The sequence below is a fragment of the Auxenochlorella protothecoides genome (genome assembly GCF_000733215.1).
Source record: "Auxenochlorella protothecoides strain 0710 unplaced genomic scaffold scaffold61, whole genome shotgun sequence".
NCBI lineage: Eukaryota > Viridiplantae > Chlorophyta > Trebouxiophyceae > Chlorellales > Chlorellaceae > Auxenochlorella > Auxenochlorella protothecoides.
The window spans coordinates 79,587-102,100 of record NW_011934415.1 but is presented as its reverse complement, the minus strand read 5'-3'; the positions used below and the strand labels follow the sequence as shown (position 1 = coordinate 102,100).

The 22,514-nt window shown below is 62.8% G+C and overlaps 9 protein-coding genes across 9 annotated transcripts; 5 read left to right on the top strand and 4 right to left on the bottom strand.

Annotated features, from left to right (window-relative positions):
- Positions 1 to 310: 310 nt before the first annotated feature.
- F751_5311 (3'(2'),5'-bisphosphate nucleotidase CysQ) lies at positions 311 to 1,729 on the top strand (the record flags this gene model as incomplete). The annotated part of the gene is made up of 5 exons (XM_011403111.1): positions 311 to 410; positions 506 to 564; positions 671 to 808; positions 1,020 to 1,391; positions 1,637 to 1,729. 5 exons carry the CDS (start codon positions 311 to 313, stop codon positions 1,727 to 1,729), a joined length of 762 nt encoding a protein of 253 aa, XP_011401413.1.
- Positions 1,730 to 1,877: 148 nt separating this feature from the next.
- Positions 1,878 to 2,735, bottom strand: F751_5310 (hypothetical protein; the record flags this gene model as incomplete). The annotated part of the gene is made up of 3 exons (XM_011403110.1): positions 1,878 to 2,024; positions 2,161 to 2,494; positions 2,620 to 2,735. 3 exons carry the CDS (start codon positions 2,733 to 2,735, stop codon positions 1,878 to 1,880), a joined length of 597 nt encoding a protein of 198 aa, XP_011401412.1.
- Positions 2,736 to 2,749: 14 nt separating this feature from the next.
- F751_5309 (hypothetical protein) lies at positions 2,750 to 3,152 on the bottom strand (the record flags this gene model as incomplete). The annotated part of the gene is made up of 2 exons (XM_011403109.1): positions 2,750 to 2,945; positions 3,049 to 3,152. The coding sequence occupies 2 exons, from the start codon at positions 3,150 to 3,152 to the stop codon at positions 2,750 to 2,752; spliced, it is 300 nt and encodes a 99-aa protein (XP_011401411.1).
- Positions 3,153 to 3,938: 786 nt separating this feature from the next.
- F751_5308 (hypothetical protein) lies at positions 3,939 to 5,106 on the top strand (the record flags this gene model as incomplete). Its single annotated transcript, XM_011403108.1, has 4 exons — positions 3,939 to 4,006; positions 4,168 to 4,344; positions 4,487 to 4,709; positions 4,846 to 5,106. The coding sequence occupies 4 exons, from the start codon at positions 3,939 to 3,941 to the stop codon at positions 5,104 to 5,106; spliced, it is 729 nt and encodes a 242-aa protein (XP_011401410.1).
- A 211-nt stretch (positions 5,107 to 5,317) lies between these two features.
- F751_5307 (Ribosome biogenesis regulatory protein-like protein) lies at positions 5,318 to 7,085 on the top strand (the record flags this gene model as incomplete). The annotated part of the gene is made up of 5 exons (XM_011403107.1): positions 5,318 to 5,370; positions 5,471 to 5,888; positions 6,027 to 6,227; positions 6,380 to 6,514; positions 6,819 to 7,085. 5 exons carry the CDS (start codon positions 5,318 to 5,320, stop codon positions 7,083 to 7,085), a joined length of 1,074 nt encoding a protein of 357 aa, XP_011401409.1.
- Positions 7,086 to 7,256: 171 nt separating this feature from the next.
- Positions 7,257 to 8,675, bottom strand: F751_5306 (Calcium uniporter protein, mitochondrial; the record flags this gene model as incomplete). Its single annotated transcript, XM_011403106.1, has 5 exons — positions 7,257 to 7,391; positions 7,544 to 7,663; positions 7,866 to 7,965; positions 8,160 to 8,393; positions 8,509 to 8,675. 5 exons carry the CDS (start codon positions 8,673 to 8,675, stop codon positions 7,257 to 7,259), a joined length of 756 nt encoding a protein of 251 aa, XP_011401408.1.
- A 574-nt stretch (positions 8,676 to 9,249) lies between these two features.
- F751_5305 (DNA topoisomerase 6 subunit B) lies at positions 9,250 to 13,492 on the top strand (the record flags this gene model as incomplete). Its single annotated transcript, XM_011403105.1, has 15 exons — positions 9,250 to 9,363; positions 9,457 to 9,554; positions 9,673 to 9,778; positions 9,967 to 10,023; positions 10,209 to 10,319; positions 10,493 to 10,716; positions 10,853 to 11,009; positions 11,190 to 11,306; positions 11,445 to 11,566; positions 11,637 to 11,647; positions 11,768 to 11,911; positions 12,071 to 12,279; positions 12,392 to 12,539; positions 12,818 to 13,009; positions 13,221 to 13,492. The coding sequence occupies 15 exons, from the start codon at positions 9,250 to 9,252 to the stop codon at positions 13,490 to 13,492; spliced, it is 2,082 nt and encodes a 693-aa protein (XP_011401407.1).
- Positions 13,493 to 13,678: 186 nt separating this feature from the next.
- On the bottom strand, positions 13,679 to 19,086 carry F751_5304 (DNA polymerase V; the record flags this gene model as incomplete). The annotated part of the gene is made up of 13 exons (XM_011403104.1): positions 13,679 to 13,690; positions 13,951 to 14,483; positions 14,676 to 14,826; positions 14,990 to 15,195; positions 15,492 to 15,551; positions 15,721 to 16,351; positions 16,517 to 16,804; positions 17,138 to 17,339; positions 17,571 to 17,854; positions 18,127 to 18,245; positions 18,378 to 18,531; positions 18,640 to 18,807; positions 18,937 to 19,086. 13 exons carry the CDS (start codon positions 19,084 to 19,086, stop codon positions 13,679 to 13,681), a joined length of 2,958 nt encoding a protein of 985 aa, XP_011401406.1.
- Positions 19,087 to 19,730: 644 nt separating this feature from the next.
- Positions 19,731 to 22,209, top strand: F751_5303 (Ribonuclease H2 subunit A; the record flags this gene model as incomplete). Its single annotated transcript, XM_011403103.1, has 7 exons — positions 19,731 to 19,824; positions 19,952 to 20,033; positions 20,216 to 20,477; positions 20,622 to 20,797; positions 21,133 to 21,394; positions 21,539 to 21,727; positions 21,991 to 22,209. 7 exons carry the CDS (start codon positions 19,731 to 19,733, stop codon positions 22,207 to 22,209), a joined length of 1,284 nt encoding a protein of 427 aa, XP_011401405.1.
- Positions 22,210 to 22,514: the final 305 nt, after the last annotated feature.

The following is a 22,514-nucleotide window of genomic DNA, read 5'->3' as shown; positions in this document are numbered from 1 at the left end:
TTACCCCCCAACCGTCAACACCAGTGTGGTTAAGGGCACCGTCGGAACTGACGGGGCTCCGACACTCGCAGCCTTATTTCCGACGTCGCCCTTGCGCCTCTCGCCAGCTGCAGCATGCACAAACTTCATGTTGAGCTGAGGTTTGATATAGATGTCCAGGAGGTCGTGGCCATCGCGGAGGTGGCCGCGCAAGCCATCCTCCGGGTGTACCATGCCGAGGCGAGCGGGGGCGCCCTGGTCGCTAGGCTGTGAGCAGGCCTGAGCCCATCTCAAGCTGCATCCAAGATGTGTTTCCGCTCTCGGCTACTCCATGCAGAACCCGGAGGTGGAGATCAAGGCTGATCAGTCCCCACTGACACGGGCCGACCGGGAGGCCAACAGCATCATCTGCTCCGGCCTCACTCAGCTGGGTGGGTAGGGATCTGTCGACGGCTGTGTGCCAGCGGTGCTGGAACCTCATTACAAATGTACCACCGCTCACCAGCCCCCTCATTCCCCCTCCCAGCGCCCCACATTCCCATTGTGTCTGAGGAGAACCAGAAGGTGGAGTACAGCACACGCAAGGTGCGTGAGTAGGACTGGCTGGAGCGTGTCTGGTCTCGCCTTGCAAATCTTTGGCCGGACCATCGCCATGCTCCACACCATCCCCCTGTGGCCCCTCCTCCTGCAGAACTACCAGTACTGCTGGTGCGTCGACCCCTTGGATGGGACCAAGGAGTTCCTCAAACGCAATGGCCAGTTCACCGTCAACATCGCCCTGCTCCAGGGCGCCAAGCCGGTGCTGGGCGTGGTCCACGTGCCAGTCCAGGTGCCAAGAGGGTGCAAGAGTGTGGAATGCGTGTCGAGGGAGCGTAGGTGGGCGCTCACCTGACGCACCTGCTCTGCCCGTGGACTGTGCAGTCTCCCCCCCCCTCATGATGAGGGGCTGGCTTTGCTTGGATCACTCAGCGCATGCCTGGTGCTCAAACTGTGCCTCCCCTTGCCAGCTCACCCCTGTAGCACCTGCTTTCACCCGGCAGGGCAAGGTGTACTGGGCCGTCGCCGGCAAGGGGGCCTGGGCGCGTGAGTCGCCGGCCTCGCCTCCCCGCCAGCTCCACTGTGCGACCTTCAGGGAGACAGACCCGGGCCTCGTGATCGTGGGATCTGCCAGCCATGCCAGCCAGGAGACGGCGGAGTTTGTGGGCGAGTTCCGGGCGCCCCAGTTTCGCGCCGTCGGCTCCTCCCTGAAGCTGCTCATGGTGGCGGAGGGCGCGGCGCACATGTACCCCCGGCTGGCCCCGACGTGCGAGTGGGACACCGCGGCGGCCCATGCCATCGTTGAGGAGGCAGGGGGCCGGGTGCTGCAGGCCGGCAGATGCGACTCCAGCGGCAATGCCCTGGAGGGCTGGAGGGTGTGTTGAGGGGGTGCAGGTGGCTGGCATGAGCTTTTTGTTGGGGGAGGGGTCACTGATAGGGGCATCCTTCTCAGGAAGACATGGGGCCTCGACTGTCATGAGATACCAACACAAAAGTGATGAAGCCTGGCGCTGTCGCCATCCTGTGTCTGCCGCACAAGGCAACATTACCTTGAGAGCGCCATTCTCTTGCCCCGAGGTATGCGCCCAATGGTTCTTGACCAACCCCCTCTCCATCCCAGGGAGCCCTAGAACAGGCGATACCGCTGCATTACAACAAGCCTGAAGCCCTGAATCCATTCTTCGTGGTGTACGGCAAGGAGCTGCCGAGCTGAGGCACTGGCCATGCATCAGGCAGGCAGGCATACCAGCATGCTGTGCTGCAGGCAAGACCTGTGATCTGCCTCTTTGTGTTTAATGGGGTACTCCAATGTACATACTGCCAGGCGTTGGGTCGGGGAGGAGACGTGCAAACACTTGGTGTCAACCTTGGGTTGCCGTCCTGGCTGTATGTGCATCGCTGGGATCGCAGGGAGCTCCGTTTCTTGCCTCGCTCATGTCCTCGCTGCCGTCATTGTCCTCGATGTCACGCACCTCATCCAAGACATCATTGATGGCAACGGTGTTCTCCTGCGGTGTGAGTGCTTTGTAGGTCGGCAGGCGGGTTTGAGGGCAGCCCAGAGCCGAGAATTCCTCGACGCCGCGTCAAGCACACTCCCCGCCTAGGCTGTGGAGACAGGGCATCCTCTGGTCCCATAACCCCCACCTCGATGCCGCAGGTGAGCTCCCTCACTGCCGCACGGAACTCTGCCTCCGTGGGCTCCTGGGTCTGATGGGCGGCACGCGAGTGGCCATCGCCGGAGCCGCACCCGCACCCCTGCCCTGCTTTGAGGGGGCTGCCGTCATTCTGCTGCCAGGCAAAGAGCTCCAGGCGGGCAGGGGCTTGCAGGGCATAGAGCGCCAGCGTCATGCGCAGCCTCTCCCTCTCCAGGTCTTGCAGTCTGGAGAGGAGGGGGGCATGCGCCGGGCAGGAGGCGATCAGGGACCTGATCTTGTCAGACAGAGCCTGGAACGCGGGAGCTGCTGCTGCCATGGCGTGTCTGTGGTTGAGGCAGCAGGAGGAATCCGAGATTCGGGAAGGGAGCTATGGCTCGCCGGCGTGCATGGGAGGCAGCGCCACGAAGTCAATCACTGCGCGAACAAGATCTGTCTACCCGGCTCTCACCGCCAAGGCCCCTCCGCCCTGGTCTTGATGAAGCAGAGGAAGGCCTGCTTCAGGTCGTTGTACACCGCCGCGCGGTCTTGCTGCACTGACAGGACGCTGGGCCGCAGCTCCCCCATCTTCCTCCTCAGGCTCAGGCCTGCCCTGGCGCAACCTCCGGCTTTGTGAAGTGCAGGGCGTTGACAAACTGCTTCACCTTGGCCTCCACGAACTCCGCGCGAGCCACCTTCACAAACAGGTTCTGATCGTCCAGCTCGGCGATGATGAACTTCTCTGCAGCCGATGCCGCATCGTCCAGGGATCGGATGTACTCCTTCAGCGGCACATCACTACCATCGGCACAGAATATGGAAAGGAGTCAGAATTATCAGTTGATTTGATTTGGTGGCGTGGCCAAGGCATTACGAGTCTGGTTGACACCAGGCCCCTTACCACTTGAAGATCACTCCCTGGACGGCACTGACCATTCCCGTCCTGAATAATCCGCAGCGCTCAGGGAATCGGCAGACGAATCTTTTACTAGAAGCAGTGTACATGAGTACGGCGCAGTTTCATCTGACCCATGCATCACCACCGACGAATGTCTCCCGTGTTGAGCCCATGCATCGCATGCAATTTCGTCCGCGCCTACGACCTCAATGAAGAGCAGGCGGCGAGGACTTCCTGAGAGAGACCGCCGTATAGCACAAACATTACATTGAGTCATCAAGATGAATGGCCAAGATATGGATGTGGGCAGGATCAAAGCGGAACTAGAAGAGCTCACCTCCAAGCAACAACAGGTCAGTGTCCGTCTGACACGCTGTGCCTTGGTCGATATTACCTGGGTTGGATTAAAGTATCAGTTTAAACCGCCCCCAGATCGATGCGCGCTTGAGGGAGCACAGCGGCAGAGGTCGCGGCCGGGGGAGGGGTTTGCCAGGCAGAGGCGGCACTGTGAGCCGAGAACCTCCCCGTGAGGACGACAATGGTGCCTTTCGCGGGTTCCATGGCGATGAATCCTTCACAAGGAGGCAGCGAGGACCTCCTGGCGCTCCACATGCAACAATGAGAGACCCGGGGTGGCAGAACGAGGGCAGGGCTCCTGCTGTAAGGGATCACGGGTGGAGGGAGCCTCCCTCTCAGCACCCACAAGAGGTGGGCGACAGTTGGTCACCAAGATTTGGGAACGTGTTGGTTCTGAGTGTGGAAGGGGCCCTTCGCATCTGAATACACTTCCACCCTTCTTCGAGCGCAGTCTCGCCGGAGAGTGGCTTCCACAGCAGTTGCAGTTTCGTCAGGAGTGGCTGTCCCCTCGGGATTTGGCGGCGAGTGTGACGTGGATGATGAGAGCCGTGGCCTCAAACGCGAGCCTGAGGGGGCTGCCCTTGAAGAAAGAGCCGACATTAAGGTGGGGAGCGTTGGAGCCGCCATGTCAGTAGCTGCAGCCGCTATCAGCCAAGGAGGTCCCTGCTGCCGACTGGGTCTGCAGTTGATAACCTCCACCAAGGTACCCTTTGTGACTGACTCTATTCCCTCTCCGTGCTCCTCTGTGCTGCAGAAGCGTAACAGGAGGATTTTTGGATCCCTGCTGGGCACGCTAGCTCAGTTCAAGGCTGCAGAAGAGGGCTCTGCCAACCTTGAGGTCAGCAAGCGGCGAGCAGCGCTGTTGCAGAAGGCAGAGCAGCGCTCCAGCAATGCCTCCAGACTCGCGAGGGAGACCCTGCTCCGCCAGCAGAAGGATGCCAGGTGATAGGCTGGCGAGGGTTTGAGGGGAGAACAGCGCCCAAAGACACCGTGTGCATGGTGTCATTGCCTTGGCCATAGAGGGAGGCCGACAAACATTTAAGACTCGCACATGACCGTGTGTCCACCTTGCACACACCCGCAGGGCGGAGGCCGTGGCAGAGCGGGCCAGGGTGGCCATCGAGGCCAATCTGAAGCGGGTGGAGCTGCTGACGGCGCAGCGGCTGGCGCGGCATGCATGCTGGGACGCCCAGTACCTCCTCACGCCTGCCAGCGCAGGACCCCGCCTGTACTGGAGGCCTGCTAAGGACAGTGTGGCCACCGCTGGGCTGTGGGCTGCACACAAGCTGGAAAGAGCGGAGTGGAAGGTGCGGATGGGGGCCAGTGGGACGGGGATCGGGCCCCTCCCCTTACACTGTTCCCGTGTCAAGGCTGGAAGGTTCCAATTGTGACCATGGCTGGGATGGACTCAGCAGCCAACGTCCCCTCCTTCTGCTCCCCCAGGCCGCTCAGCTGGCTCGCCTGGCGGAGGAACAGGAGGCGGTGAGATGCTGGGACCAGGGAGACCCACCCCCGCCGCCGGAACAGTCCTCACCTGCGCAAGATATGGCGGTTGAGGAGGGTGAACCCCGGAGCGCACCCCTTGAACCCTCAGTGCCTATATCCGAGGAGCATCCGAACCTGTCTGCGGAAGCGCCAGCCGACGGTCCGGAGCAAAGTGCCCTGCCCCTCGATACGGTCCTGGATGTGATTGAGGATGTCTGACGTGACGCGACTCAAACATGTACAGCTCGAGGCTGCTGGGAGGACCGGGAGCTTTCAGCACGGCCATGCAGGTTTAATAGGGGTCAAGGAGGTCTTCGCCAGCGCGCAACAGTGCCGGGGAGCGCAATCGCGCGCCTTTTTCGCGGTGCTCTGTGAAGTTCGTGAAAGGCAGCACATTTTCCGGGCTGCATGCACACTTTACATTATCAGTATGGCAGAAGGACCCGTAAAAGTCACCCCCGCTGAGCTGGGGCTCGGCCCCAGGTGAGGAGTCGCCGGTGGGGAGTCGTCCTGAGTGCCCACGGTCAGGACCGGCCAAGTCCCTGATCCCCAACCCCCCCCCTCCAATACCTCGCACATGCAGCGAGGAAATAGATGCGAGACTGGAGTTTGACCTTGGGAATCTTTGTGCCTACGACCCCAGTCCCGTGGATGCGGAAGCCTACGCCCGGGACGCCTCCGGTGCTTGCGCCTCCACGGCATCCCGCATCATGCAGGCGCTGGTGGGCCGACTCTTCGCCCTGCCCTCAGAGCCCGCCGACGTGGGCCGCATCGCAGAACTACCAGCCCCCACCACAGCCTTGCCCCGGGAGAAGCCAATACCCAGGCCCAGGCCTCCCACCAAGTGGGAGCTGTTTGCCAAGAAGAAGGGCATCACCAAACACAAGCGCAGTAAGCTGGTGCTGGACGAGACCAGCGACACATTCAAGAGGAGGCACGGGTACAGCAAGGCCAACGACCCGGCGGCCGTCCCCATCATTGATGCCAAGGATGGCGAAGACGTGAGTGGGTTAGTGAGGGGGGCGATGCTTCACTGTGCCAGTCGCCATACGTGGACGCGCCCATGGTTGAGAAACAGTTCAAGTGTGTGCACCAAAACTGTCACCAATCGACCTTTTCACCTTTTCCGCAAACTGCAGGTGGGCGATGACCCCTTCTCCAAGCAGAAGCGTGATAAGAAGGCACGGGTGGCCAAGCAGGAGAAGGCGCAGCTGGCCAATCTGAAGGCGGCTGCCAAGAGCGGGGGCAAGGGGGCCCTGCCGCCCACGTTGAGGCTGGCGGCCGCCCTGCCAGAGCATGGGCGGGGCCGGCCGGTGCGCCACAAGGACTACAAGCAGGAGGTGAGAGCCTTGAGCATGGTTCCAATGAACTACCCACAGAGGTCATAGGAAGGGCGGCGGGGTTCAGGGACATACATGGTTGGGCGCTTGGTCAGAGTGGGTTGTGGCCGATGGCCATGCTGCTTCATCCAGACTCGCCTTCCCCCTCCCAGCTGAAAGCGGCGACGCGGCAGGCAGCCATCTCCACGGCGTCGCTGGGGAGACACGATCGTGTGGTTGCTGGTGAGAATGTGGCGGACCGGAAGCTGCCGGGCAAGAGGAAGAAGCTGCCCCCCGTGGCTAACAAGGTAGGGCTAATGATGGGTGGGAGAGGGTGGTATATGTATATTGTATTTGTATGTATATACTTCTTTTTGGGGGGGGGTTTTGCGGCCTCCCTGCAGGCTGCATGCCCGGTGAGAGGCTTGAACCCAACGAGGGACTTGAACCCCCACGACGTGCCTAGAGTTGAAGAGCTTGGATGGGGCGGTCTGCTCATAGTAGGCAAAGCGTTGGCACACCAACACGCCGATACCCCAAATACCACTGCCTAAGCAGCGCATAACGCGTGTTTACCATCCCTGTGCCATATATCCCATCGCCACCCTGCAGGACGGAGGCGAGCGGACCTCCCAGAGCAAGCTGGTCGACCACATCCTGCGGAAAAACGCCGACGACATCGTGGATGTGGGCCGCGCGATCGGCAAATTTGAGAGCGCTGCGCGGGAGGACCGCCACCGCATGAAGATGAAGGGCGCCAACAAGAAGGGGCGCATCAGCAAGGGCGCGGGGGCGCCCACCGGCAAGACCAAGGCCGGAGGCGTGGCGAAGAAGGGCGGGCGGGAGGGCAGTGCCAAGAGTCGGGGCAAGAAGGCGTGACACGAACTGAAGCCTTGATGCAACATACCGGACTGTAACTCTGGAGAGCTCCCATTGAGTTGACCTAGTGCCTTGAGCTCGGTCCCTGGGCACAGTTGAGGCGATCCCAGTGCTGTGCAATTGCCAAGGTCTTCATTCTGCTGCAGGGATTGCATGCGGTCAGCCTCTACATCAGGGAGGTTCAGCATGGGGTGATAGGGGTTGGGTCGGCGTGGTTAGGCGCAGCGCCTGTTCCTGGCGCTCTGCGGCTCGCCGCAGCTGCTCATATCGAGCGACGTCGAAATTGGCACGTTTGAAGGCTTGTTGCTGTGGAGGTGGAAGGATGGAAGGGTTGAGGCAGGTGGGGGTTGAACGCGCGTGGGAAGCCAGTTCTTGCAAGGCACTCACCCGGAGCTGAGGTTGCGCACGCGATATGATTCAAGTGCAACACCCGCCGCCAATTCCCCCCAAGAGCCCACCTCCCAGCCGCTGATCATGCGCTGGTGCATCTCGCTCCACGTGAACTCGGCGCGATGGTGCATGTACCAGAGGTATGAGAGGATGGTGGTGAGCCCAGTCAGGAAAAAGCCAATGGGTTCCTGGGAAGGGAGGAGGGGGGAATGGACTGTGTAGGTGTGGAAGTGGCAGTGGGCGGCCAGCCTTCTGTCGGGTGTTGAGAGCAGAGCAGTCAGTTGTGTCATTCCTCTGCAGCGCCGCAAGATTAGAGGGGTGAAAGCAGCAGAGAGAAGCTGCACCTCCATCCCCATGCCAATTCCTTCAGATCTCAATGCCCCCACTCACCACCACGTCCCAGGACAGCTCCCAGTATGTCAGCCGGAAGAGGATGGCCCAGGGGAGGGTGAGGAAGGCCAGCCCTCCCCACCTCGCCAGGTGATGTTTCCTTAGGAGGATGGGGAGGAGAGTTCACATGGTCATGGACACGCTGGCGCGACGTCGTCGTACTGATGCCACGGCCTGGGCTCCATCACCCAAGCTAAAACTACAATGCGCTGCGTTTCCAGGGGCAAGCTAGTGCCCAGTGCTAGTCCAGGATTCCCCCTCCACCGCTCCTGGGCCCCACCCACTGAGCCCCACCTGGCCACGCTCCGCTCGATATGCCTTCGCCGGTCCTCCAGAACCGCCAGCTCCCGCCGCGTCTCCTCCAGCTTGGCACGCAGGAGCTGCGGCTGCTGGGGTAGCGCCCCCAGCACCGCCAGCGCCACCTCCCCAGGCTCAAGGTAGACCAGGTCTCCATGCTTCAAGATCAGGCCCGCGGTGGAAAGCGCGGCGCAGTTCCGCGAGGCCTCGTCGCCATCCGTGACCCCCGTGCTGCATGCATGGGCGCAGGTTGAGGGGTCCTGAGCGGGACATGGTCAAGGGCGGGGATCCAGGGCTCAGCTTGGCGCAAGAAGCAGGACACATGACACTTCATGCAGGGGCTCACCTCTTCATGTACCCTTGCACCAGCTCCGAGAAGCTCATCACTTTCTGGTGCCTCTGCAGCTGCTTCAGCTCCCTCAGGAACTTCTGGGCCTGGATATTCTGCTCGGTAGTGTAAAGGAACGCATTGCCTGACCTGGTGACCTCGATGTGGCGGTCGCTGTCAATCATCTCACACCACCCAGAAGCTGGAGGAGAGGTCCATGCTGCACCCCTGGATGCACACCTGCAGGATTGCGCCAGCACCTGGTTCCCTGCCTTGACTCTGAGACGAGAAGCATGCGTCCCATTCGCTGTTATAGAGCTTGGGTGGGCGCAGAGAGAAGAAGGCAGGCAGGTCGCGGACTGTCGTGGTCGCTGCTGCACTAGCCAGTGCCCGACGAACCAACCTAGAACACAGCATCTAAGCAACGATGTTTGGTCTCAGAGTATTCAGAATGTATGCGAGACAGAATATGTATCCTTGGCAGACCGATTCAGGCCCAATGTGTGTGGGTCTCGGAATGAGGGTTGTTTCGTCGTGGCGCCCATGATAAAAATTGAATCGCTGCAATCAGTATGTGTGCCCGCAAGGATCTCGGTGCCCTCTGAACGACCCTGATCGCCCGACTTCTTGCAATTACACACTTTACAACTCATGCGTCGGGCGAGATGACTGTGTCGTGATGCTCTGCAACATTGCCCGTCAACAGTGCAAAGTCTCACCCTGACGGGGCAGCTAACCAGGGTCGGGCAGATCCCCACCATGGGCGTCAAAGCGGCTCCCAAGACGTCCAAAGCGCTAAAGGACGATATATTGGAACAGAAGAGCCCCGCTGAGTTTTTCGCGGATAACAGGAACATCGCTGGCTTCGACAATGTGAGCATTCTGTTGATCTAGCTCTAGGGTGTTGGCAGAGGTGCAGGAGGCCTCCTGTTCAATAACTAGTCCCCTTTTTCCTCGCCGACACAGCCTGGGAAGTGCCTGTACACAACGATACGAGAGCTGGTGGAGAATGCACTGGATGCTGCAGAGAGCATCCATGTCCTCCCCGACATTGACATCACCATGTAAGGGATGATGGTGTGAGATTTGTCTGGGTAAGGGATGCGTATGTAACAGTTCCTATATGCTGATCCCGCACGCTCACACGCCCACGTCCCTCTCATGGCATGTTACCTTGTACAGTGAGGAGATGAGCCAGCATGCCCTCAACCACATGCGCGGGATCAGCAATCCAGACCGAATCGATGAGGCCCTTTACCATGACTTTGAGTCAGATGCGGCGCGCGTGGTGGGATTTCGTGTGGGATTGGAGGTGTGGGCAACTTGATATGTTACAGAGCTGCAATTACGTTTACTCAATGCTGGGAAGAGTTGCACCGCAGCACTCTTTCCAGCTTCTTTATGCACTCCTGCTGCCTGGATGTCATCGATCGTGCACATGACCTTACTCAGTGATTCCCATTGGCAACATTTCAGAAAAGGCTCCAAAGAGAGGCCAAGGAGCTGGACAGACTGGAAAAGCTGGCTGCCAAGGTGAGGTCTGGATGGTAGGGCTGCGTGGGAGAACGCTGATGTCGGTGCATGGATCAACATCCGTTCGTTGCAGAAAGCAAGGGCCTTAAACAAGGCACTCGGGTGGGAAGCATAAATTGGCTACAGATGGTGCTCATATGATGGCAGGAAGCCCAGGCTCTGGAAACCTTCCTAAACCATTGCAGAAGGGGGAAACAGGCGATGCCCTGGACGGCAAGCGGCGGGATCTGGAGGCCCGGCAGGCGGCGGCGCAAGGCGGCAGGTCCGACAAGGTCTTCTACAGGGTGACTATTAAGGTAAGCGGATACCTTTGGGTCCTGCTCCGCATCGCGCCTTCCCCGCATCCAGTCCATGGGGTTGTGGGCTTTGCTTATAGCCGCCCTCCCTGCGCCTGGCAGGACCTGGACCCTGCAGTGATCCTACCTCAGAGTAGGACTCCCCCTCTCAAACCATCTCCATCTCCACCCAGGACAATGGCGCGGGCATGGCCCACGCCCAGATCCCAGACATGCTGGGCCGGGTCCTGTCAGGCACCAAGTACGGCGTCGCCCAAACGCGGGGCAAATTTGGGCTGGGAGCCAAGATGGCGCTGATCTGGAGCAAGATGAGCACGGGGCTGCCCATCACCATCCGCTCGGCGCGCCCACGGTCCGCCACCATTTCTTACTACAAGCTGGACATCGACATCCAGAAGTAGGTGGCGTCTGTGCTGCCTGTGCTCATCCTATCATGTGGGATGCTAAGGGACTTGGTACCTGCCCTGATTTCTTCCCACTCTCAACTTGAGTGCGCCCTAGCGGGTGCTCCGATTCCTCCTTTCTCTCTGCAGGAACCAGCCTAACGTGCACGAACAGAAGCTGCTGGACAACCTTGACCACTGGCATGGGGCGGAGCTGAGCCTCATCATCGCCGGGAACTGGCAGTACTATCGCTCCAAGGTGCTCAAGTACCTGCAGCTCATCGCCGTCATCACGCCATACACCCAGGTTGCGGACACGGGTGATTCAAGGGGGATCATGGAGGCCAACAGGGCCGTGCATGCCCATTGGCAGGATGCGCTCTAGATTGCACATCCTGTAATACCACTGACATCCGAGTCGGATGTGCACCTTGACTGGAGAGCCCTCCCGGCTGGGACTGCTTCCCAACCTGTGCTTTTCACTCAGTTCTACAACCCCTCCGACGCTGTGCAGTTCAACTTCAAGTACGTGGCAGAGGAGGAGAAGCAGTCCCTCAACATCGTGTTTGCTCGCAGGACCGATGTGATGGCGTCCCCTCCCAAGGTGATGGGTTGCCGACAGACACATCTTGCTCTACATGGTGAATCAGTCTGCTGAGGGATTGGGCCTGAGAGCCAGAGACTGTGTTTGGCTGGCTGGCGAATGTCCCACGCTGCAATCTCCCCCCTTCCTCTGGCTCAGATCATCAAGCACCATCCAGCTTCTGTGGACCTGGAGCTCATCAAGCGCCTGGCGGCAGCCTCGAAGGACGCCACACTGCTGGCCTTCCTTTCCAAGAGCTTTGCATGCGTGTCCCGCGAACTGTCAGGCAATGGGGCAGGAGGCACTTGTGGATGCACCATGTTTGCCTCTACCTGTCCTTCTCATTGTCAGCTCAGGATCGGGTCGATCCCACCGTCATCTGAGCCGGCAAACATGCAGCTGGAATTTTGAACTCATCAGGGCAATGTGCCCTCCCCCGGGACCGCCACAGCCACTCACACGGTCCCACCTCCCCCTTCCAGGACGCATCCTGGATGAGATGCAGGCGGGGGTGAGCGCGGACATGACCCCGGCGGAGTTGGGGGACACGCAGTTGGTCAGGCTGCACCAGCTGCTGCACGAAGTCAAGTTTCCCGACCCCTCTGGCAACCACCTGAGCCCTGCAGGTGGGACCTGAAGTGGAGGGGTTGAGGATGATTCTTGGAGGCATTGATAGCAGCACTGCATGCAGCTGGGCCTGGAAACCTTCAGCGCCACCCTCACCAGTGTCTGCTCCATGAAAGCCCAACCACCATGAGCCTTGAGCCCCCCAAACAATCGTGCAGGAGAGTACAACCTGCGACTCGGCATCATGAAGGAGTTTGGGCCGGACCTGGTGGCCACCCACCAGGGCGAGGCTCGTGTGCACGATGGCCATGCTTTCCTCGTGGAAGCGGGGGTCAGCCTGGGCGGGTCCACCGTCAAGCCCGGCATCAATATCCACCGCTTTGCCAACCGCATCCCGCTCCTGTTTGAGGTGGGCCACTGGGGCTGGGTGGGGGTCCCACAGTGGGGCATTCTTTGACACGGCAAGTCTTCGGTGAGCGGATGAGTTGATACCAGGCCGTTCAGTATGCACTGCACCACCCCCTCTGCCCACTGTGCAGGGCGGCTCCGATGTGATCACCCGCACGGCCCTCAAGCGCATTAATTGGGCGCTTTACAAGATCAACCAGGCCACCGACAGGGTGGGGGTCTTTGTGTCTATCGTCTCCACCAAGATCCCCTTCAAGGGCGCGGGGAAGGAGTACATTGGTGTGACGGACGGTTTGGGCGGGGCGGGAGGTTGTGCAGGGCTTGGACTTGGCGTGCCTGCTGCCGGCAGTGGAATGACTCCACTCACAGAGAGCTGGTCCCTTGTACCTTGGGACGCACTTGCGGGCGCATGTCTGCATGCGGTCTGCCTCTTTTGTTGACTTTTTGGTGAGACTCAGCGGTGCAGGCTGGTGAGCTCCAGCTTCTCCCCATCCCCTCCTGTCCTTCTTTTTTCTACCACAAACCAAACTTATTCTCCCCTGTCTGCCTTTCCACAGCGGACGACGTGGAGGAGATGCAGGCGGCCGTCAAGTCTGCACTCCAGGCCTGCTGCCTGCAGCTCCGATCCAAGCTGGTGAAGCAGGCGGCAGCTCGGGAGCAGGCGCAGCGCAAGCGCGCGCTGACCAAGTACGTGCCCAATGTGGCGGCGGCCGTGTACGCCATCGTGCAGGGGATCGCGGCCAGGCCAGGTGAGGTGCTGGGTTGACTTTGGGGGTGTCAGGGCGGGGGCCTGCGCTGCTGAGGTGCAATGCAGCAAGCATTGCTCCCTCACCCTCTGCACTTGCGTTTTGAACTTGGTGAACTGCTGCCCTCCTCATTATCTTCATCTCAGTACTAGTAAACGGGTGCGATTTCATTTTTCCTCCAGTGCGCAAACCCACACCTTGCCGTGCTTTCCAGGCAAACGGCCCAGGCTGGCCCCACCCGAGAAGGATGTGATCGACAAGGTGGCCAGCGGCGACGTAACCCAGAAGACGCTGGCCACGCGCCTGATGGAGCACATAGAGCGCTTTGACACAGACATGGTGGGTGTTGTTTCTAAAGGGAAGAACAAGACCCGGCGGTACACCGCACGCATGGGCACAACATTGTACTTGTTCCATTTACGCCTTCTCCTTGCGTGTCAGGACACCAACCCATACACCTCAACCCCCCCTCCTATCCCTGTATAGGCACTGGAGTACCAGATGCAGCAGGGCATCACCGAGGGGCAGAGGGTGGATGCCTTCCTTCGACCCCAGACCGACCGCCATCGGTACACGGCGCTGCTCACGACTGGCGTGGCCTCCATCCAGCTGCTCTGCCCCTCTGCTGCTGCGGCTTCAAGTGCTGAGGTCATCGATGTAACCTGAGGGAGATCACCTCCTTTCCTACGGCATATGCGCAGGGTTTCAAAGGCTGTGGTGATCTTGCATGCACCGCATGAACCTCATGCCTTCTTGGCCCTCTTCCTCGGCTTGGGCGCGCCCGCGGCCGCGCCCGCCGCGCTCTCTGGGATGGCCTCCAGCAGCGCCTGGTACGCCGCCGCCGCCTTCTGCGACTCCGCGGCGGCCGCGGCGGCCGCGGCGGCGCCTGCCGCCGCGCGCACCGCCCCCCAGTCCAGGCCGGCCGGGCCCGCCCTGCCCTGCACCGGCAGCAGGGTGGCCGCCATGCGGGCGGCCAGGCGCGCCGCCTCCGCCTGCCGCGCCGGCTTGGCAAAGACGCCGCGGTCGCAGGCGGACAGCAGGAGGGCCTGCACATCGGCGACTCGGTCCCCCAGCACGCCGGCCACGCCGGCCTGCCCCGTCCTCAGCGCCAGCTGCGTCAGCGCCACCGCCTCGGCGCGCACGAACTCGCTGCGCGCGCCGCTGCAGCCCCGGAGCAGACCCGGGAGCAGATGCGGGGCCAGAGTGGGCACGCGCCCCAGCAGGTTGGCGAAGAAAGCGCGGTCCAGCCGCGTCCGCCTGCTGGCCAGCACGTCCCGGGCTGCCGCCTGCGCCGACTCCAGCGCCGCGACCGCCCGCGCGCCGTCGCCGGCGCTGTGCTGGCCCGCGGCGGCGCGCTGCAGGAAGGTGTACACTGCGCGCGCCGCGCTTTCCACCACGGGGTCGGCGCTGCGGGAGGCGAGGTACAGCGACCTCTTGAGCGCCGCCGCCAGGTCCTCTGGCTCGAAGGCCGACACGCCTGGAGAGCGAGGGAGGTGGGGTTTGGGGGGAGGGGAGAGTGGGATTATGTCGGTGCACCAATGCTGGGAGGGCTGGGAGAAGCGGCGGCTTGTTTGCCATCTCTGGCTGCGCCCACCTCCCGCATCTGCAATGAATGCGCCCATCGACAGATACTCTGAAACAGGGGTGCTGCGCCGGCACAACTCCTTACCGGCTGCCCCAGGCTTGGTCTTCACCAGCTTGGAGTTGATGAGGCCGGCCAGTCTCTGTGACAGGACTTGGGACCCACTGGGCTTGGCCGCCACAGCCAGGGCGTTCAGCATGGGCACCGCGGCAGTGGGCACCAGCGGCGACGCAGGTGACTGCGCAGGGGTGCCAGGAGGAGAACCGAGGTCAGGATGTGGCGACACAGGAGCCACGTCCCTGGGAGCCTGCCTGACCAGTGAACGGCCTGTTCCAGCTTCCCCGTCAACCTAGACACCAAACCCATCCTGGACAACAAAGGGAGGATGCCTGTCACCGCACCCTCTTCAGGAAGTACTCCAATAGCGTGACGACCCGAAGCTTGAACTGGTCCAGCTGCTCTGCAGCTGCCTTGGCATTCCCCCCCTTGCCGTTCTTTATCGTGGCAAAGTAGGCTGCCAGCTTGGCGTCCATGCGGAACATCTCGGCGTCAGTCGCGCCCAGCCCATCGTCACTGTCGTTGCCCTGTCCGCTGGGAGAGGCAGCGCCTGCTTGTGATGGAGGAAGTTGTTGGTGAGAGGAAGGGGTTGCCAACTGGGCGGTGATGCCTTGCGCGCAAGCCATGAGAGGTGCGTGGAACCGCTGCGCCAGTGGGAATGAGGAACCGACAATCCAACACACCGTCTCCAATGCTCACCGGCTTCGGCATCAACTTCTTCATCAGAGCTGGAGGCGGCCTCGACCTCACTCTCCTCGCTCCCCTCTTCGGCCTCACTCCCCTCCTCCTCCTCCTCCTCCTCCTCGCTGCCCTCGTCGTCCTCCTGTTCGCTCCCCTCTCCCTCACCCAGCACCTCCTCCGGGCCGCCCGCCGAGCTGGCCAGCACACGCAACAGGTCTTGCAGGCCTGGGAAGAAGGGGGGTACGAGCTTGAGCAGCCTCCATGCACAGGAGGTGGCCGATCACGGCAGGGACTCTGCACTTGCCTCGGCCAGGCACCAGCAACGTCCATGGTCTCCACACCAGTGGCTCACACAGACACACCCCTTCCCTCCCTGCACCATCCCCCAACCCACCTGTGGTCGTCAGGTCTGTGGCAAAGACGCGGAAGACGGACTCGGCGGCGTTGCGCAGCGGCGCGGAGGGCATCGGCGAGCACGGCCGGGCCAGCAGGCTCAGCACCACGTCCACCAGCGTGTCGTGCCAGGCGGGGGCTGCGTCGCCGTTGACCCCGGCTCGGGGCCCGTCAACCTCGGCGCCGGCCTGGCACAGCGCCCTGTCCACCACGTCGGCCAGGTCCGGCCCAACCCCGGGGTCGACCACGCTGGGGTCCGCCCACTCGTACAACTGCAGGAGCAACGCCAGGTGCGTCAGCGCCGCCACGCGACCCCGCCCGCCCGCGTCGGCCGACGCCGTGGCCCTGGACAGCGCCTCGCGCAGGGGCTGCATGGAGGAAAGCGCGCCCGCACCCACGCGCGCCAGGCGCGCGTGGCCGGAGCTCAGCGCCCCCTCCACCCAGGCCACCAGGTCAGCGAGAGGGGGGCTGGGCGCCGCGGACCCCGGCGCGACGGGGCGCTTGGCCAGGAAGTCGGCCAGCGCAATCAGGCGGGCGGCGGCCAGGGGCCGCAGGGCTGCACCACTGGCGCCGGCCGCCCTCAGGGTCTGCATGGTGGGGTCCTCCATGCCGGGCTTCGCAGCGGCCTTGGCCTGGGATAGGGTGGGGAGTGTGAGACTCGGTGAGGTGGGCGGACTTGCGCAGCAGATGTTTCCATCCCCGTCAGCGGCGCCTGAGAGGTGTGTCATGCCTCCTCCCTGCGCCTCGCCTTCCGGACGGGGGTCGAGACTCGGCACGACCTCCAACACCTCCCTCACCCTGCTGCCACGTGTGGGCTGGGGCGTCGGGGCCTCCTGGCCAGGCTCCAGGAAAGCCAGGGCAGCCAACAGCCTGAAGACTGCCTGCCGCGACTCCTCCGTCGCGCTCTCCTGCTTCACCGCCGCCCACAGCGACTCCAGGGCCGCCGTGGCGGCGGCTGGGGCCTCGAGGGGAGGAGCTCCCTCCTCCCCGGCCTCCTCGTCATCGAGGGTCAGGGCGCCGCATGCGCTGGAGATGACAGCCACCTGCCGCTCCACCAGCTCAGCGAGCTGGGCGGCGTCCAGACTCTGTTGGGGGTTGAGCGTGGCCGCGGTAAGCGGAGGAAAGGGTGCGGTTTGGGAGATCGGCCCTGTCCAGCTCCGCTGAGGGCCCAGGCAGTGCAATCGAGGGGGTAGAAGGCAGACCTGCCCCTGCATCATACATCCTCCCTGCTGTCGAGTCCCCTCCAAAAATCACCATCTCCATGCTGAGGGACCCATGCACATTCACAGTCCTCAACCTGCACTCAAGCCCCGAACACCAAACCTTCCCCCCCCCACTCGCCCCACCTGCACCCCGGTGATGGCATTGGCCTTGCCGCCCGGCGCGGCGGCGCCGGCGCTCTTGGCGCCGGCCCTCACCCTGTCCCAGAGCGACCCGCCCGCCCGCTGGAGCGCCAGGGAGACGGCCAGCGCGAGATCCGCGTCGTCGCCGGAGAGCGCGGCGACGAGCGCGAGCTCGCACCTGTGCGCGGAGGCGTGCAGGTAGGCCTTGCGCTGCGAGACGTTGGTGGAAAGGAAGCGCAGGAAGGGTGGTGACAGCACGGTGGCCACGTTGTCCGCCCTGTGCATGTTTTTGGTAAGTTTGTGGGGGGGCACTGAGTGGTGTGTAGTGCACTGGGAAGGAGGACAGTGGGGAGGAAGGCTTTTTGAGCATGCACTTTGGAAGAAGTGTACCAGGATACAGCATGGACTATGTACTGGGACGGATGAGTGGTGCAGCCAACTCTTCCGGGCTTGGATCCAGGATGCCGCCCGGCTGCCAGCCCAACACGGGCCCCCCGTCGCAGCTCACGTGAGGTGGGGCAGGAGGCGCAGGAAGAGGGTGATGGAGAGGTACTTGCGAGCATGGGAGCCCGACCCCACCAGCTCCGGCTCCACGACCCGCATCCAGAGGGCCTCCAGCGCAGCGTCGGCGATCACAGACCCCTCCCCCGGGCACAGGAAGGCCAACAGGGTCGTCCACAGGCTGTGCAGCGCGGGGTGGTTGGCCGTGGTGAAGGTGAGCAGGGGAACCAGCGTGGTGAGGTGCGGCGCGGCGAAGAAAGCGGCGCTCGCGGCGGCTGTGGCGGCGCCCGTCTGGTAACCGGGGGCGGGGCGCGGGGCGCCGGAGGGCAGCAGGGGGCTGGCTTCGACGACGGCGGCGGGCAGGATCGGCCACAGACCCAGGGCAATCACCAGCATCTGTGAGGAGGGGTGGTGGAACATCGGGGGTGGGCAAGAGAGGAAGGGATCACGGGGCTGGGCTGTACTCGATTCATTTCTCGGCCGCCAGAGGACAGACAAAGTTTGGACGAGTGCCATGCTCCCCAGGTATATGCAACCCCAGGCTATTCACCACAAGCCATCACCTCTGGGGTGGATTGGTCGATGGACGCACTCAGGGCGGCAGACAGCGGGGCGCAGGCCGAGAGCAGTGCCGACACGCTCTCCTCCGTCTCCGACGCAACGAGGTCGAGGATGACGGTGGCTGCACAGGCACAGGGGGAATGGGTGGACAGCAGCACACAGGAAGTCCAGTGTCCCATTCTGGCATGTGGTCTTCTGCTTCCCCACATAAACAGCCTTTTGATTGGAAGCGCTCGCATAGCTGGCCTCGCACCTGCGGCCTCGCGGAGGAAGGACTTGAGCACCCCCGCATCCAGCAGCTGGTCGATCATCTCCGCTTTGCACGCTGTGCTGGCGGGAACGCGAGCCTGAACAATGGCTCCAATGCCAAAGGTGCGCCCCAGCAGGTAGTCCCGCGTCTCGGCGCCCTGGCGAAGTAGGTGGAGAGAAGCATGACCGCTTGTAAAACCTCCAACCTGACCAATTTCAAATCCCACTGCATGGCATGTTTGTCGGCCATCATCCACTCCGCTCACCTTGGAGGCAGAGGGCGCCTCCAGATAGGAGGCCAGGAGGAGCACAGCGTCGTCTGCAGTCATGCCCGGCAGCCTCTTCAGCAGGAGGGTCAGGGCAAGGGCAAAGCCCTGGCGGGCGCCCGCATTGCCCGAGGCCAGACCCTTTACCAACCGCTTCAGCGTGTAGCCCTGCATGGAAGGTAGGAGACAGGCTGTCGTTGAGCACCGCGAGATGCAGGGGTGCGGCGAGGAGACAGGGTCCAGCCTCCGACGTACAATATTGCATTCATCCTCCTCCATCCATCCGCATCATCACACCGTGGTGGGGGAGTAGGCAGCCACCACTGCTTCGCCATCTTCACGCTTTCCAGCCTTGGGGGCGCTGCTTTGTGTTTTGAGCACGGCGTCCACCAGGTCTGAGCTAGCCCGGAATTGCACCTCCTGTATTGAAGAATGGCAGGGGAACATGCACGGGATTTTGCAAGGGAACGGGAGCACGTTCTAGTCCTTGCTGGATCCACGAAGCTCCCTTCTTACCGCCTCCAAAGACGCCAGGTTCCAGAAGTGCGCAAGAATCTGCACGGACGGTGGTGGGCAGTGGAATGTCAGGGCAGGTCCCCAACGGTATGCTGTGAGCAAAACAGAGCCAAATGCGCATGTAGAAATGACAAAATTGACCTATATGCTACAATCACTGTCATATACAGTGCGATTCCACCCCCTCACGCGCCTTATCATCCTTGTCGAGCTTCCCGACCTCCTCTCGGTGGGCAGGCACTGTGGCCGCCATGGCGAGAAGTCGAGACCTCACAATGTTATATATATCGGTGCTTCAACTTTACTTTCTGAGGTGTTCCGTGGGTGGTTCTCGCCGCATACTCCTGTAGGGAGTGCCCACAGTGCGACCTTCACAATGTCGCGCGCGCGCATGCACACACCAGCCTGCTCGAGTCCCGCCACCCCGGGCTTCAAACTCCCGGGCGCCAGGTCACGGAGTCTCGCAGGCTCGTCCCGAGCAGTCGTGCCATCAGGGAAGTCCACATGGCTAAGTTTTCAAGGACATAATATTTGAGACCTGCTCAGACGCATCCTTGGCTCCTAGCGCCCCTCGCATGGTCATGATTCAGGACGAGGAGTCTGTGACGGTGTCATGCTCCGACCACCCACCACAAGCCTGGTACTCGGAGCCATGCATGCTAGGGATAGGTAAGCGACTGGGTGGGTATACTTTACCCAGCTGCTATGGATGTCTTCCTGTCAGCCGTCTGTACCAGCATTCCAAGTCCTGCCTATCCCCATGGTCGGATCCCCTCCACCCCCTGCGTCCCTGTAGACGAGGCCGGTAGGGGCCCGGTGCTCGGCCCAATGGTGTACGCTGCCGCCTTCTGTCCCTGCTCCACGGACCTCACCTCAAAGTAGGGCCGCGCAGGGAAGCGCAACGCCTGCGCGCAGGAGCTGCTCGATGGAGGCCAGCTTGACTGTGGACATTCCTTCGCACCTGGGAATGCGGGTGCCGCCCGTATCAGCGCTGTGCGGAGTTGACCACCCAGAACGTCCAGCGGCGGCACCCTCAAAAATCCACCCCCCCCCACTGCAGGGCCTTTGCCGACAGCAAGACCCTGACCGAGGCTCGGCGGGAGGCACTCCTGGCCCAGCTCCAGGCGGACCCGGGGATCGGGTTCCGCGCCGAGTCCCTCAGCGCGGCGTTCATCTCCGGGCGCATGCTGGCGCGGGACCGGCACAGCCTGAACGAGCTGGCCAACGACAGCACCGCCCGCCTCATAGCCGGCGTGGTGGCGGCCGGTGTCAACCTGACGCACGCCTACATCGACACCGTGGGAGATGCAGACAAGCACAGGGTGAGTGACGCTCAGTGGGAGGGGTGGCTGCGACTGTGCCTGGGAGCGGGGTTTTGGTCGGTGCCAGCCCCCTGGCCCCTCCTGCCCTGCTTCTGCCTGTCCCCCAACCCACACACTCTCCCTCACCGCCCTTGCAACACACAGTCCCGGCTGCTGGCCCAGTTCCCCGCCATACACTTCACTGTGTGCCCCAAGGCGGACTCGCTCTACCCCATCGTGTCCGCCGCGAGCATCGTGGCCAAGGTGACCAGGGACCGCCAGCTCAGCGCATACACCTGCCCGGAGGGCCCCTCCAGCAGGGACCGGGAGTACGGCTGTGGGTACCCCGGTGAGGTGGGGTGATTGAGGGTGGCCACAGCTGCCGCGACACAGCCTGCTGCCCTCAGTGTTGGGGACGTATTACAGCACATGTGGCTGAGCGGGCAGGTGCAAACCTCTGCCCTGCGAGGCACCATCGCGAACTACAGAGGAACAATACCTGCCCATTCACTCTCCCCCCCTCCTCTCCCCCCCCCGCTCGATGGAGGCCAGCTTGACTGTGGACATTCCTTCGCACCTGGGAATGCGGGTGCCGCCCGTATCAGCGCTGTGCGGAGTTGACCACCCAGAACGTCCAGCGGCGGCACCCTCAAAAATCCACCCCCCCCCACTGCAGGGCCTTTGCCGACAGCAAGACCCTGACCGAGGCTCGGCGGGAGGCACTCCTGGCCCAGCTCCAGGCGGACCCGGGGATCGGGTTCCGCGCCGAGTCCCTCAGCGCGGCGTTCATCTCCGGGCGCATGCTGGCGCGGGACCGGCACAGCCTGAACGAGCTGGCCAACGACAGCACCGCCCGCCTCATAGCCGGCGTGGTGGCGGCCGGTGTCAACCTGACGCACGCCTACATCGACACCGTGGGAGATGCAGACAAGCACAGGGTGAGTGACGCTCAGTGGGAGGGGTGGCTGCGACTGTGCCTGGGAGCGGGGTTTTGGTCGGTGCCAGCCCCCTGGCCCCTCCTGCCCTGCTTCTGCCTGTCCCCCAACCCACACACTCTCCCTCACCGCCCTTGCAACACACAGTCCCGGCTGCTGGCCCAGTTCCCCGCCATACACTTCACTGTGTGCCCCAAGGCGGACTCGCTCTACCCCATCGTGTCCGCCGCGAGCATCGTGGCCAAGGTGACCAGGGACCGCCAGCTCAGCGCATACACCTGCCCGGAGGGCCCCTCCAGCAGGGACCGGGAGTACGGCTGTGGGTACCCCGGTGAGGTGGGGTGATTGAGGGTGGCCACAGCTGCCGCGACACAGCCTGCTGCCCTCAGTGTTGGGGACGTATTACAGCACATGTGGCTGAGCGGGCAGGTGCAAACCTCTGCCCTGCGAGGCACCATCGCGAACTACAGAGGAACAATCCCTGCCCATTCACCCCCCCCCCCCCCCCCCCCCCCCCCCAAAGGCGATGCCGTCACCAAGTCCTGGCTAGAGAGCAATCTCCACCGCGTCTTCGGCTTCCCCAGCCTTGTCCGCTTCAGCTGGGCCGACCCTGTACGCCCCTGCTGGAGGCCGCGGCGGCGGTGCCCGTGGCCTGGGAGTGCGAGGCGGACGACGGCGCCGAGGGCCAGCAGACGCTGGGCTGGCGGGCAGGCGCCAAACGCAAGGCCGCGGGCCCACGCCACGCCTTCTTCCACATGCGCAGGCTGGCGCTGGTGGGCGGCGGGACGTTTGTGCGGGGCGCGAGCCTGCACGCCTGAGATGCCGCTGGGGGGAGACACTCGGCTGTGCGGGACTGTCCAGATTGTACACACCCGGGTAGTTCTCTGAACTTTTACATCACGGCAGCAGAGCAATTGCCAGGGGGCCTAGGCAGGACGATGCTCGGATCACAAAGCCAGGCTGTGTCCAGGGGCGGCCACACGGGCTCGTCAAGGGATGACAGGGTGCCGTGCCTCTCAGCGCCAGCGCACAACCCTCAGGGGAGACCAGCCGCCACGACGCTCTGCACTCGCTTCGCTCCCCGCCCGCCCCGGGACCCCCACCTCCCGCCAGCACGGCTCCC